The 15,249-nt window shown below is 38.3% G+C and overlaps 2 protein-coding genes across 2 annotated transcripts; one reads left to right on the forward strand and one right to left on the reverse strand.

Moving 5' to 3' along the window:
• The first annotated feature begins 3,880 nt into the window (after positions 1-3,880).
• Positions 3,881-6,182, forward strand: LOC123680756 (facilitated trehalose transporter Tret1-like). Its single transcript, XM_045618811.1, has 2 exons — positions 3,881-4,128; positions 4,697-6,182. Exons 1-2 carry the CDS (start codon positions 4,065-4,067, stop codon positions 6,043-6,045), a joined length of 1,413 nt encoding a protein of 470 aa, XP_045474767.1. The 5' UTR covers positions 3,881-4,064; the 3' UTR covers positions 6,046-6,182.
• Positions 6,183-6,688: 506 nt separating this feature from the next.
• Positions 6,689-9,377, reverse strand: LOC123680757. The gene is made up of 3 exons (XM_045618812.1): positions 8,894-9,377; positions 8,134-8,567; positions 6,689-7,073 (listed from the first exon to the last, which is right to left on the reverse strand). The coding sequence occupies exons 1-3, from the start codon at positions 9,292-9,294 to the stop codon at positions 6,808-6,810; spliced, it is 1,101 nt and encodes a 366-aa protein (XP_045474768.1). The 5' UTR covers positions 9,295-9,377; the 3' UTR covers positions 6,689-6,807.
• Between the last annotated feature and the right edge of the window lie 5,872 nt (positions 9,378-15,249).

Here is a 15,249-nt window from a genome sequence, read left to right on the forward strand (position 1 = left end):
GACCCGTTGGGAATCTACAAGTCCGAAACGGCGACGGCGATGTCGGCCGTCGAGGCGACCTCTGCCGGATGCTGCAACTGGGATCGGAGAAGAACCGGAGGATCTGCGTTCCGGGACGTGGGGATGCTGCATTCGACGTCGCGGATGAAGGAATATTTGGTTTAGTTACTTTTTACTGGACGGGAAATGATTTTGTTTGGGTTCTCGAAATTTCGAAGTAAACTCTGACGTGTATGGAACCTTTAGATCTTAACAGGCCAATTGAAAAGTCCCCAGTCTACTATAGTAAAACACATTTTTTTTTGGCAAAATTCGATTTTATTATCAATATAGTTGCCTTCGAGGGCGATACAGTGATTATAGCGATCTTCCAACTTTCCGATACAATTTTTGTACTTCGATTTGTCTTTCGCTTCAAAATAGGTCTCAGTTTAGGCAATTGCTTCTTCATTGGCGCTACATTTCTTGCCAGCGAGTTTCTTTTGGGGTCTGAGAACAGGGAAAAGTCGCTGGGGGCCAGATCTGCCGAATACGGTACATGCAGAAGCAATTCGAAGCCCAATTCATGCAATTTCGCCATTGATTTGTGACACGGCTCATTGTCTTTATGAAACAGCACCTTTTTTTCTTCAAATGGGGCCGTTTTTCAACGGTTTCATCCTTCAAACCTATATAATAATCGCTGTTGATGGTCTGGCCTGTTTGGACGTAATCAATGAATATTATACCTTGCACATCCCAGAACACTGATGCCATAACCTTGCCAGCTGACTCGCTTTGGATTCGGTTCTTCGTGTGCAGTCCACTCAACTGAATGTCGATTGGACTCCAAAGTGAAATGATGGAGCCATGTTTTATCCATTGTCACATATCGACGCAAAAATTCAGGTTTATTGCACTTAAACAGCTTCAAACACTGCTCAGAATCATTAACACGTTGTTGTTTTTGATCGATTGTGAGCTCGCGCGGCACCCATTTTGCTCACAGATTTCTCATGTACAATTTGTGAAGAATATGATGTATACGTTCAGATGATTTCTTCACATTGTCTGCTATCTCGATCAACTTCACTTTACGGTCATTCAAAATTATTTTGTGAACTTTTTTGATTTTTTCATCGGTGACAGCCCCTTTTGGGTGTCCACTGCGTTCACCGTCTTCGGTGCTCATTTCACCACGTTTAAACTTAGCATACTAATCAATGATGGTTGATTTTCCTGGTGTAGACCCCGGAAACGCTTCATCAAGCCAAGATTTAGCTTCACTGTATTTTTCCTTCAAAAAGCAATATTTTATCAGGACACGAAATTCTTTTTTTTTCATCTTGTTTCAAATAACAAATGTAGCTACACTCACAACGCAATATCTCACAAGCTAATGATCGGACTGCTGTCAAATTTTGACACGTATCGTTTGAAGGTTGGTACTAACTAAAAATTATATGGATTTAATACTAGCACCGCCATCTGTGCATCAGACCGGGGACTTTTCAATTGGCCTAATACCTACAAGAAAGAGTTTCAGGAGGAGAAAAAAACCAAAAAAACCTAAAATTTGATAATACTAATATGCGTATCATATGAACATTATGAACCATAAAAATTACTGAAAAAAATCTTTCAGAATTTTTAGAATATCCCGATCAGAAACCAAGATATAGCAAAATATTTGAAACAGTCATTTTTCAGAAGCGCCCTGTAACTCATGAATGCATCAAGATTTCTATGATCTGCTGTCTGATATCTCATTATTTCGAAAAAAGAGATTGGAGATCCTTGAAGATTTTTTCTTTAAGTCTTATAGTTCTCGAGATGCATTCAGTGAGCACCGAATTTGGGACACCCTGTACTGTAAACCATTGAAGCCGTTGCTCGATACCATTTGATGGCATTACATCTAAATAACTATTCTATGCAGCTCATCTCGGAACCATGAATCAAATCTATTATTATTACGTTAGCCTATTAGCATGCAATGCCATGGTCCAACTAATATAATCCAATGTTGAATCGAATTGAATTTTGAACATGTTCGCCTTAGGTCTTTCCATGCCATATATTAAATCTAGACATCTCTCGATTATCATCCTAACACAGGAATTTTCCATGTTAACCATGATAATAATGTTTGCAGAGCGGTGGTTATTCAATGTTAATTGCTGATTCTCATTCGGAAAAACAAACATAATCTTTATGGCTTCATTCTGAATGTCGAATCATATATCTAACCAATTCCAGAACTTATTAGCATAAGAAATACCAAAAGGATCGAAAATAAAACTCGATTCTGACTTTTCCATGATTAATATTAAAAGAACTGTTGACAGTATGCACCAGATTGTGATTATCGTATGTCAATCAGTGATAGGGCTAAAAGAACCGAGATTGGCAATAACAAATTTATTGATAGATAGATTAATTAAGAGTTGATGCTGAGCCGTCAAACCGATCTGTATTTGACTCTTCTCAATTCAGTTTAATTTATCGTTAACCAGTGGCGTACATGGGGTGCGAAGATATTTCATGTAGGTTTTCCACCACCTTCAAGTGTTTTCCTAGTGAAAGTTCGATTCAATTTGTACTTGCTGATGAAGATAAACAGAAAAATGAACAAAAGGTAAACAAACTTTCGATACAAGCACTAACTTGGCGTTTGGAGTTATTGAGCGGAAACATTTTGGCGTTAACTGCATTTTTTAGGACAAAATTAAAATTTGAGCGAAGAAGAAGAAGAAGATTTCAACATTGGTCAATTTACTCATTTTTACTTGTGTTACGATGCTGAAATTAAAAATTATTAGGCCAATTGAACAGTACTCGGTCTATTGCACAGATGGCGGTGCTAGTATTAAATCCATATGATTTTAGTTAGTACCAACCTTCAAACGATACGTGTGTGTCAAAATTTGACAGCAGTCCGACCATTAGTTTGTGAGATATTGCGTTGTGAGTGTAGCTACTTTTGTTATATGAAAAAAGAAGGAAAAAAAGAATTTCGTGTACTGATAAAATATTTCTTTTCGAAGGGAAAAAATACAGTTGAGGCAAAATCTTCTCTTGATGAAGAGTTTCCGGGGTCTGGACCAGGAAAATCAACCATCATTGATTGGTATGCTAAGTTTAAACGTGAAGAAATGAGCACTGAAAACGGCGAACGCAGTGGACTCCCAAAGAGGCTGTTACCGACGAAAAAATCAAAAAGTTCACAAAATAATTTTGAATGACCGTAAAGTTGATCGAGATAGCAGTCATTGTGCAAATATCATCTGAACGTGTACCTACATCTTATCATTAACGAATATTTGTACATGAGAAAGCTGTGTGCAGAATGGGTACCGCGCGAGCTCACCATCGATCTAAATCAACAACGTGTTAATGATTCTGAGCAGTGATTGAAGCTGTTTAAGTGCAATTCACCTGAATTTTTACGTCGTTATGTGACAATGAATGAAACATGACTCCATCATTTCACTCCGGAGTCGAATCGACAGTCAGCTGAGTGGACTGCACACGATGAACCGAATCCAAAGCGAGGAAAACACAACAGTTAACTGGCAAAGTTATGGCATCAGTATTCTGGGATGCGCAAGGTATAATTAGGTAAGGTAAGATTAGTTAGTACTCGATAAGATCTTCAAAATGAGGTATCGCAACAACTCATCTCATCCTTATTCAAAATCAAAGGGTTGTACTCCCCCCGTTAGTGGGTTGCAGTAACTGACAAAATCAGTACGAACAAAAATTAACATTATTATTCGATTTTCATTTCTCGGCACCAACCTCGCCTTCTCCGATGTACCGCCACTGCCTCCAACAAAATTATATCGACAGATCAGATGCTGTTGGATCCGCTGCAGATATCAGTCATAGAACGCGTGAAATATACAATTTTCTTTTCAAGCAGACAGATAAATCTACACACGTTTCTAGTTTTATGACCCCTCTCAGATTATATGATAAATACGTTAGCAAAGAGGTGTTAATCTGATTAATTCCATGAAATCTATTCGCGATCTTTGGAATTTATAGTGTTCTGTCGATTGTTGAGATACACGTCGAGCAAGATGAAGGAGCACTTTCAGCAGATGTTCGCTGGAACTTTTTACCAGCTTCTGGCAGCAATAAGTGGTGAGTTATATAGAAAACTTGCACTTATTATAGTATGTTTTATATGGGGGTTTTTCCATCTTACTGAAACCAAAATGAATTTATTCAATTCAGGACACTCATTTTTATAATTTTCATTAGCTTATTAATTTATCATTCAATCAACTCAATAAAAAAATTACAAATTGCATTGGGTATATGATATAATACATTCATATAATAGAACACTAAAGACTCAAAAACGCACCTCAATGATTAAACGCTAAAAAATACTAGATAATATAATATATTTCAACGAGAGCACCGAAGAAATGAGAAATTGAGATCGTTTTTCATCGTTAATGCCATACCTCTTTACAATGAAATAAGCATCCAAAACTGCACTTGGAGCATGTATGACAAGTGCTCAATTTCTCCTTTTTTTTCTTCCGATATTGTGCTCGATCGAATTTTCTATGGTTCTGATGACATTATACCCCGCAAATAATTTCAAGGTTATATGTTCTTCCATTCAAATGTTATCGTAATTTCAATCATCCAATGGCGATCATTCTTCAACAATATTAAGTGTAATTGTTTAAATTTCAAGGTACCTTCAGCGCCATCTCAGACGGTATGCAGTACGGTTGGTCAGCCCCTTTGATACCAGTGCTACAAGCTCCAGACAGTCCCATCAAAATCACAGACACCGACGTCTACTGGCTTGAAACCATCTACCTAATAGGTGGCGTTGCCGGTCTTCCTGTTACCATCTACTTCGTCGACAAGATAGGCAGACAGAAATCACTGATCATAGCCGCTTCCAACAGCTTAACAGCTTGGATCTTGATCGTCATTGCTGATAGGGTGGAGTACCTCTATGTAGCCAGGTTTTTGACAGGTCTAGCGATGGATGTAGCCTTTGTTTCTGCGCCCATGTACGTAGCTGAGATAGCGGACCAGAAGATCAGAGGTTTTCTGGCCAGCTTAATATTTCTGATGATGCTCAGTGGTATCATTATAATTTACGTACTAGCACCTTTCTTTAAGTTATGGGTATCATCTGTGGTAGGAGCCATTATACTAATTACTCAACTGGCAACCTTCCCCTTCATGCCAGAGTCTCCTTACTTCCTCCTCCTCAAAGGCAAGAAAGAGAAGGCTCGAAAAGCTCTTTGCTTCCTCAGAGATAAGACAAACGTCGAAGATGAGCTAAAGGAGATCGAGATGGCTATAGAGCGTCAAAAAACAGAAAAAGGCAGACCTCAAGACCTCGTTCTGATCAGCAGCAATAGAAAAGCTTTGACCATCATGATGGTGTTGAATGCTGCGCAACAATTCAGCTGCATGAGTGTCATCTTGATGAACCTCCACTTCATTCTGGAGTCAGCAGGTACAATCTACATGGACTCCAAAGTTGCGGCAATCATCTTTTCAGTTCTCATGTTCTTGGCAGCAGCTGTGGCTTCATTTTTTATCGATCATTATGGCAGGAAGATATTATTGATTTCCTCTAGTATATTGACGAGTATTTCACTCTTCGCTCTGGCTGTCTATTTCCACCTGCAGCATCTTCAATATGATGTGCTTGGAGTCAGCTGGTTACCAATAGCAAGCGTGATGATATACGCACTTGTCTTCAAATTTGGTCTAGGAATGGTACCTATAGTACTCACTGCTGAAATTTTCCCAACACAAGTGAAGGCCATGGGAATGACTGTAGCAGATGCAACCTATGTTATTTTTGGTGTGATAACCATTTCTCTCTTCCAGTATTTGTTGAAGCTGTATGGTATGCATGTTCCTTTTTATATATTCGCGGCACTCTGCTTTGCAACCGCCATCTTTAGTTACTGTTATATACCAGAAACTAAAGGAAAAACCCTGGAAGAAATACAGATGATTCTGAAGGGAATACACCCAGAAAATAACAATAAATCTTTAGACACACCCAGCTGATGTTCAGTATTTTAAGCAATGATGGAAATATGTTCCAACTCTACTATCATGCCATGTATAGCACAGTTTGTATGAAAACTGATTTGTGTATAGAAGTTTCACTGTATATATTAAAAAAATCGTTTTCTAAAATTCAATTCGAAGTAACCCCATCTCATCTTTACGTGTCTGCCTTGTATTCAATTTACCCTTCTTCCTCATGAAGTTCTAATTGAAGAAATCGACCCAACTTTGCAGTTAAGAACTAACCATCCCTCGGAAAACTTGTATAAGCCGAATTGTTTTTATGCAAATTTTAATGCCGCTAGAAGGAAATGGCACCTAACGCTCTCGCTGGTTTCTTTAATGTCCAAAAATTGTTAGAAAGTTTTGACATGCCTCTGTACCCTTTCAACAGGAAATTCATGAATAATTTGAGGATGAACACCCTTTTTCCTAATTTTGTCAGCACCATATCACAAAGTGATCAAGAGTTTTTCAAATGGAAAATAAATAATTGAAAAGTTTCTTGGTGTAGGAAGCCTCTCAAAGAGTATGAACTCAATAACCTCCATCAAGAATATTATTTCAGTTCATTATATTATTATATTATATCGAAAGTTCACTGAGAAAATACTTACTCCTTGAAAAATAAACCAAAAAATGTTTTTGTGTATTTCTTTTATTAGTTTGATCCAGCCTCAACAATATTGTTAAAATTAATTACTCTCTTAAGCAACATCCAATTTCCTGAAGCTCAACTCTCTCGCAATTCCAAATCTGCTAATGTCTTCTCCTACGACTGCTACCAGGCTTGTTCACCTCATCCAGAGAAGTTCTGGGCTTCATTATCTCTTCGTAAAGAGCAGCTGCTTTGGCGTAGGAACATTTCTTTTTTCCACCGACAAAGGTAGATATACGGTCCATTTCCCTCTTCAGTTCTTTCAAGTTTTTGTCGGTCTGTCTTAATTGGTAAGCCAGATTAGCCATTTGAAGCTCTTTCACCATCATCTTCTCCCAGGATGCAGTCTGACAGCCGCAGTCTACAACTAAAATAGACAAGAATGTAAATATGATTAGCTCAGATCTCATCTAGTGGAGAATTTATATAAAAATACATTATGAAGGGTGTTTTTTTAGAGCTATAGAACTTTCATTTGCAATAAAACAACGATGGATTATTCGATTGACATGAATTTTATTTATCCGTAAGATAATCTTGTGGCATTACATTTCAAATATGATTTCTGGCATATGACCGCCACGGCTGGCTCGGATGTAGTCCAATTTGGACGTCCCATTTTCGATGACTTTTTCCAAAATTTGTAGCCGTATATCGGCAAAAACGCGGCGAATGTTGTCTTCCAATTGCTCAAGGGTTTGTGGCTTATTCGCATAGACCAATGACTTTACATAGCCCCACAGAAAGTAGTCTTGTGGTGTTAAATCACAAGATCTTGGAGGCCAATTCACAGGTTCAAAACGTGAAATTAGGCGGTCACCAAACGTGTCTTTCAATAAATCGATTGTGGCACGAGCTGTGTGACATGTTGCGCCGTCTTGTTGGAACCACAGCTCCTGGACATCATGGTTGTTCAATTCAGGAATGAAAAAATTAGTAATCATAGCTCTATACCGATCACCATTGACTGTAACGTTCTGGCCATCATCGTTTTTGAAGAAGTACGGACCAATGATTCCACCAGCCCATAAAGCGCACCAAACAGTCAGTTTCTCTAGATGTAACGGTGTTTCGAAATACACTTGGGGATTAGCTTTACTCCAAATGTGGCAGTTTTGTTTGTTGACGCATTCAACCAGAAGTGCGCTTCATCGCTAATCAAAATTCGCTTATGAATGGTTCGCACAGAACCATTATTTTCGAAATGAAATTGCACTTTTTGCAAGCGTTGTTCCGGCGTGAGTCTATTCATGATGAATTGCCAAACCAAACTGAGAGTAAATCACTTCACAGCTGTGAATCAGTCGCCATCTTGAAGAGTAATGCCAACTTAAAGTTATATACCTCGAAAAAAAACACCCGTTAGTAGAACCAGAAGGTAGGTGAAATCACAAAGAATTATTATAGGGAATGCTGTGTTGCCTCACTTGATTCCTCATGTTCTGGCTCTGGAGGTATAACAACCGGAGGAGCAGGAGGAGGGGTACATGTTGGTTTCTCTTCTATTTTCACATGACATTCCTCGGGTTCCACGATTGCTTCTTTACAACTAACCGAAGGGCAGCTGCAGTTGTCCGAATCGTCTATAGACCCGTTTGCTGGGCATGCATGTTGAGGTTCACACACTTTGGTATCCTCTTCTATCGACTTATCGTCACTTTTCACACCACATATACAAGACTCATCATCGTCGTCTTGTACCATGCAAGCCTTCAACATCTCGCAAGAGCAAATGTCTAGGTCGTCAGGTTCTTCTGGTGGTTCTGGTTCAGGTGGCTCCTCGGGTACAGGTATGAGGCAAAGGCAGCTACCACCAATGGTGTCTACACTTTCGTAGCATGTTTTCTTTTTCTTACCGGGTCTATGGATATTCAGAAAAAAGAATGAGTCTGGGAAGAGTTGGTTTACCTAAATTCATTGTGGACCTTAATAAATTAGAGAAAATCTCTCAAAAGTTAACAAGCAAGAATTAAAGGCTACTCAGTTTTCTTTTACCCTAGACCTAGGCTTCTTGCTTTGTTACATAGGTCTTCAAGATTCCGAATACCCACAAGATATAACAGCTGTTTTTGATGAGATCGGTATATACGATTGTTAAAAGGATGTTGTCATTAGTGGATTGGAGCTATGAAGACCTTCTGATAGATGTCTTATGCTAAAACCTCGAAAAAATCAACTGATTCCTACTTGATTGGGGGAGGAGGTCTCTTCCCTTCACACTCAGGTCCACACTCGTCAGGCTCGTCTTTAAAGAAGAGTATGCAGGTATTTTGAGCGCAAGTATCTTCTCTGACAGGTGCTGATCTCAACGAGAAGTCTTCAGAAACCCCTCCCTTCTCCGGCATAGACTTGGCTAGCTCCTGTCTGAAGAACTCTGCAGCTCTCATGGTTCTTGCTTCGTCCTCTAGTTTCTTGGTCACCTCCACTCTGTTCTGGATACTTTTCATGAGGGTGGTGGAGGCCATGGCGAAGTTCAGCATGCTGGTCATCATGTTCAGCCATTGCTCTGCCTCCGTGGAGGTTTGAGGTGATACCTTTTCCCTAGCACAAGAGAGGCCATCAGGGTCTTTGTGACAAGTTATCGGCATTTGCGGTGGGTTCTTTTGGTGGGACTGAAATTTAACAACATTTCGGGTTTGACATTGATGGAGTGAGTTGACGTTTCATATGTGATGAGCTTAGACGCATAGAAAACAATATACTAAAAAATTGGACCTAGCTCATATTTTGAACGCTCTTTTACCGATCACTATATTAGTTCGTCACAAAATCTGTAATTTTTGAATTTTAAGCCTGGTTTGGTTTCAAACGATAAAGTTTGTTAGTAAACACCATAACTCCAGAACGAAAAGAGATAGAGTCTTGAGATTTTCAGAGTATGTTCGTATTTGGAAATATTGGATTCTCGAGCCGGTTAAAGTAAGGGAGAACATATGGCTCCACTATTTCTTGAAGGTAACGCAGCACTATCATGTTACTGGAATAAAGACTACTAAAGGGGACCTACTTCTCCTACTTTCATGTGCAATAGCACCCCATACCATAACGCCTACTGTCTGGTGTACATGACGCTCAATATCAAACTGAGGTTCACGTCTTTCTCCCCGACGTTGTCTAACCTTTCTTCGGCCATCATGTGCACCCAAGGAGAATCGAGATTCATCAGAAAAGACGACCTGATGCCATTCCACATTCCAATGTTGACGTTCTCTGCACCACTATAATCGTTGCTGGCGATGTTCAATCGTCAGAGGTAATACAAGATGGGGTCGATAATGCTGCAGTCCAAAACACCTTATCTGGCGGTAAATCGTTCGGATAGTTACAGAATGGCCTTGTTCTCCTAACCAATCATCTGCCAAAGATCGAGTTGTCGCAAGTCGGTCTCTAATGGCCATAAGTCTTAGACGTCGATATTGAACTTCATTTGTGCCCCTTCGACGTCCAGTGCCTACTCTTCAAATTCACTTAGCTGGCGATAAATTCCACGTACACGTGCTCTATGCAATTTTGCAACTTAACATCTACTTTGGATCACCTCGAACGTTTGGTTTGTTGTAAAATTTGAAAAACTTACAGAAAATGACTACAATATTTAAGTTACAAGAATTGTTCACATGAAAAAACCTTTTCCTCCAAATTCAATCATTTACTCCTTGCTATATTTTCTATGTTTTAACAAAAAAAACTTTGAATTTAAACAGCTCCCTCTAGGTGTTGCAGTTTATTCGTCAGTATATAACCTTGCGAATTTTGTTTTTCTATTAATTTAAAAACTCCATATTTGAACTCCGAATGAAAAATTATGTTGATCATTACCAGAATTATTTAAAATTCAAGAGGAATATTAAAGAAACTCACCCAAATTTTTCATGACAACAAAACTAACGGAGATGAAATTTTGGATGTTGATATGGAATGACGATTTCAAGCTGATCCTCACATCATCAGAACGATAGAAAAATCTAACGGAATTGTATATTTTGAGGAGTCAGTATCCTTTTCCAATTTTGTACTAGCTGCCCTCCCCAGCTTCGTACGTTCAGTTAGGTTAGGTTAGGTGCATTTCATGAAATAAAGAACCTATAGTATTGAATTTTGCGGTGCTTTTTTCAGTTCTAGTGTGCAGGTTACTTCCGAGCGCCCAGTTCCACTGAAATCTACATAAATCCTGGAGTTTCCCAATCTTCCCAAATCCGCTAAACATCCAGAGTAATTCCAGTACGCTTCGGAATCGTTCAAACTGAGACTTCTACAACCCCAATAACGAGCTCCAGAACAGCGAGACCAAAACTTCGAACCAACTACGGGATTAAGTTCAACACTCCAATACTCTACACCAGTTTCGGCAACTTCGTTGCCTTTGAAGTTGGCTCCCGTCGATAATGAGAACTGTAATGTCCCTGATATCCGGATTCGGCCACAAAAAAAAATCGTTCGACTCTAGTTTCTAGAACAGAAACCTTCAAAGGGTTCTCTGCAAGAAGGACAACTGTAAGAGCGCCATGGATTTTGGTATACACTGCAAATAAATAAGTGAGGATTTATCATTTGATTATTTCAGTAAAGTAGGGATGCTCGATCTGATGATTATTTCACTTGATTTCCGCAGCGTTTCTTATGGCGGCGCTCACGTCGTCTTTCTGTCATTGTCGTTTTGAGGTTAAACCATAGAGTCTTAAACATAGATACATGGAGTATACGCATGTCCCCAACAGGGTTAGATTACGTTTTCGCATTGTGATATACACTGCGCAAAAAAATTAACGCACATTCTGAAAATCTCAATTTTAATGAAAGTTAACTCTACATTGACTTTATAACTTATTTTTTATGTTCTCTCGGGAAGGTTTTGAACGAAACAAGACACATTAAATGGAAGAAAAATTCGGGATTTCACCGAATCTTATGTGAAAGAAGAGAAATAAACAATTTTCAAAATACTGGAATGCTGATAAGTGATTTAATACTTGGTATTTCCACCCCTTGCGTTAATTACAGCTCGGCAACGAAGGTTCATACTCAAAATGAGTGATCTTAAAATGTTCTGATCTAATCCTTCCCAGATTTCTCTGAGTTGGATTCCTAAGTCATTGAGAGTAGCTGGATGATTTTCTGAACTTCTCAGCCTTCTATTGAGGTTGTCCAAAACCTGCTCAATCGGATTGAGATCTGGACTTCTTGCTGGCCATTCCATTCGAGAGACTTCAACCTCTTCAAGGTACTCCTGAACGATGCGCGCACGATGGGGTATGGCATTATCGTCCATAAAAATGAAATTTTCACCAATGTATGGGACAAATGGCACTACATGCTCTACAAGAATGTTCCTTATATACCTATCAGCATTCATAGCTCTATTATCAACGACCACTAGGTCTGTGCGAGCAGTCAAAGATATTCCACCCCATACCATAATCGATCCTCCCCCGAAACCAGTAGTATTCAGGAAATTGCACTGAGCATATCTTTCATGTGGACGTCTGTATACAAGGGAACGTCGATCACAATGGTAGAGGCAGAATGTGGACTCATCTGTGAAGAGAACTCTTTCCCAATCAGCCTCTTCCCAATGGATATTCTCTCTCGCAAAATCCAAACGTATATTGAACGAAATATATTTATTTGAAAATGCTTGCAGTTGGGAAATTGGTCCATTATTTGAGAAATGATAGGTTATGAACTGAAATTTTCAAAAAAAAAATGAATATTTTTTCAACGCTGCCACTTCTCGTGGACGCAAGATACGGACTGGATACCTCATTATGTTGTAGATCAGAGCTCGATCTTCAAAAAACGATTTCATTCGAGGTGTCTGTGTCGAATATTTCAGGAGATATAAAGATTTCAGTATGAAGGTTCGATTTCAACTGATTTTTTCCCAAATTTTAATTTCAAATTTCTCTTAAATTGTGGGTGCTACGAAAAATCGGTCAGCGGTGTTAGAATTGTCGATCCCTAGAAGGAGTTGAGGCCCATCAAAAAAAGTTGCAGGAAAAACCACGCATTAAAGGGTTATTTTCAAAAGTAATTTTTCACTTTTTATCAAAAAAAAAATATTATCTAATATCAACTCACACTAAGGTTGATTGTACCCATGGAAAATCATAAGAATCGTAGGAAGTTATTGGGAAGTAATGGGAAGTCGTTGGGAAGTCAATGTACAAATTTGGGGTACCTTTTCACCCTTCAGATAAATCCTAAATCCGGTCCATTCCTCCAAAATCAGACCTCGAAAATCTCATATTGCGTTGAAATAACATCAACCCCAATCGACTCCTCATTCTCCGACTCAATTCCATCCTTGGGGCACCCCTTTTTCCCCAATCCACCCTCTTACAATTTGTCCTATTCGTCAAAAACCCTACATTGTGGCCCTGGGCCGATAAGCCAGGTCTGAGGTCAATCAGAGTGGATATCACAAGAAATAAATTTTTATGGACCATTTCGATAATGCTGTGGGGCTCAGTTGGGAACGTAGCGCTGGTGTATTTTTCTATGGGCGGGCCATATCGTCTTCACGCTATAAGCTCTCTTCTATGGATGCGACAGATCGATAACAGAGAACCGAACAGTTTGTAACGTAATCGTAAAACGTTACATATTCAATTTGGTCCTTTGCTGGGTTTTTATTACAACGATTTTTGAGGGAGTATTAGGGATTTACTTTCTGTCAATCGGTTGCTTGAAATCTTACATACTGGGATTATTGATATTTGAAGTTGGCAAAACTGCCATTTGTATTCACATTGAATATCATCTGCTGTTATTTAGTTGGTTTATATTTTTCTAAGGATCATCTCTTGTGTTTCGTAATGTTGAACATTTAAACGAAGATTTGTCAAGCAATAATATTCTATTTTCAGTCAAATAATTCTAAAATGAAAGTGAATAAATGTTTCCATATATCTACAGAGTGAGTCAATAGAGCTCCATCGATCAGTTACTCTTGGATATTTTGGGCTAGGAGAATGTAGGTACAAATGTACCTACAAGAAAGAGTTTCAGGAGAAGGAAGTAACCGAAAGAGAAATACTCTGGCGGAATCTTCGTGGTTTGTATTACTCCAAAAAGTTTCTTCGAAACTTTAACTCTACGAGATCCAAGAAGTATCTGGATCTAAGTAAAAATATGCTACACCTCCTCACTGGATTCCTCACAGGGCATTCGCCTTAGAAAATACCTCATGAGAATGGGTCGAGAATGAGAGATTCATCAGAAAAGACGACCTGATGCCATTCCACACTCCAATGTTGACGTTCTCTGCACCACTGTAATCGTTGCCGGCGATGCTTAACCGTCAGAGGTAACACAAGATGGGGTCGATAATGCTGCAGTCCAAAAGACCTTATCCGGCGGTAAACCGTTCGGACAGTTACAGGATGGCCTTGTTCCCCTAACCACTCATCAGCCAAAGATCGAGTTGTCGCAAATCGGTCTCTACTGGCCATAAGTCTTAGACGTCGATCTTGAACTTCATTCAACATTCAACAAAGTGAAATAGAGACCACTTAAAAAAAATGAAACATATTCTAAATTCTCTTGAGCAGTGTATATTTTTATCTGAAAGAGTCTCATCAATATTCATCGTACAAATGATCTGCTCAGATGTCTACAAACTTTTTTCAAATCGAACTGAACCTTATTTCAGTCATATTGGAATTATTAAAAAGTTTGCAACCATCTGGTTGCAAACTTTTTCTCAACTGCTCAGATAAGCAGACCATATGAGCGATGAATATTGATGAGACTTTTTTAGCTGAAAATATACAGTATGAGGATTCAGACTATGTTTCTGTATTTTTACGTAATGTCCATCATATTTCGCCAAAATATTTCCTGCAAATATTTTATTGATTTCTTTGATTTCTTTAATCGATACTATTCAATTATGGGGTCTTCAGAATTGCCAATGTCATATTAATTCGAATAAAAAATCTTTATGGTGTTCATAATTTGCTTCAATTTTGTCAATGAAACCTATTAAATAGATATAAAAATTATTTCCCTCTTTACATTATGCCCAAGAGCCATAAAGTTTTCAGAATATTTCCAAGAGAATAATAAATAACAAGTTTTCTTTTCATATTGTAACATATTCTTTCCAGAAACATCTTTGAGAGCAATGTTTCGGAAAGTGATACAAAAAATTCTGATAAAATAATGCATCGTTTGTGTTTTATTGACCTATTTCTGGTACTTTTTTAATTCATTTGTACAAAAACAGTATCATCACACTATGAATGCAATATGCAATTCCATTTTTGGATAGGTCTTCTTATTGATCGTGACTAGAAAAAATAGAGACAATACAATTCTAAAAATTTCCATTTCTCTAATTAGAATTTTTTCCTTCTAGTGAATACAAATCATATATGAAGTATTGATTAGTTATTTCGATAGTTCCTTTCAAATATTTCATGAATCAAATAACTCCGAACATTAATTCTCCTCGAAAATTTCAAAGTGATAAATAGAAAATAACACTATTTCAATATTATCGTATTGATAGTCGCCCACAATTTTAAAAGAAATAAAACACA

The sequence above is a fragment of the Harmonia axyridis genome, chromosome 5 (assembly GCF_914767665.1).
Source record: "Harmonia axyridis chromosome 5, icHarAxyr1.1, whole genome shotgun sequence".
NCBI classification, from domain to species: domain Eukaryota; kingdom Metazoa; phylum Arthropoda; class Insecta; order Coleoptera; family Coccinellidae; genus Harmonia; species Harmonia axyridis.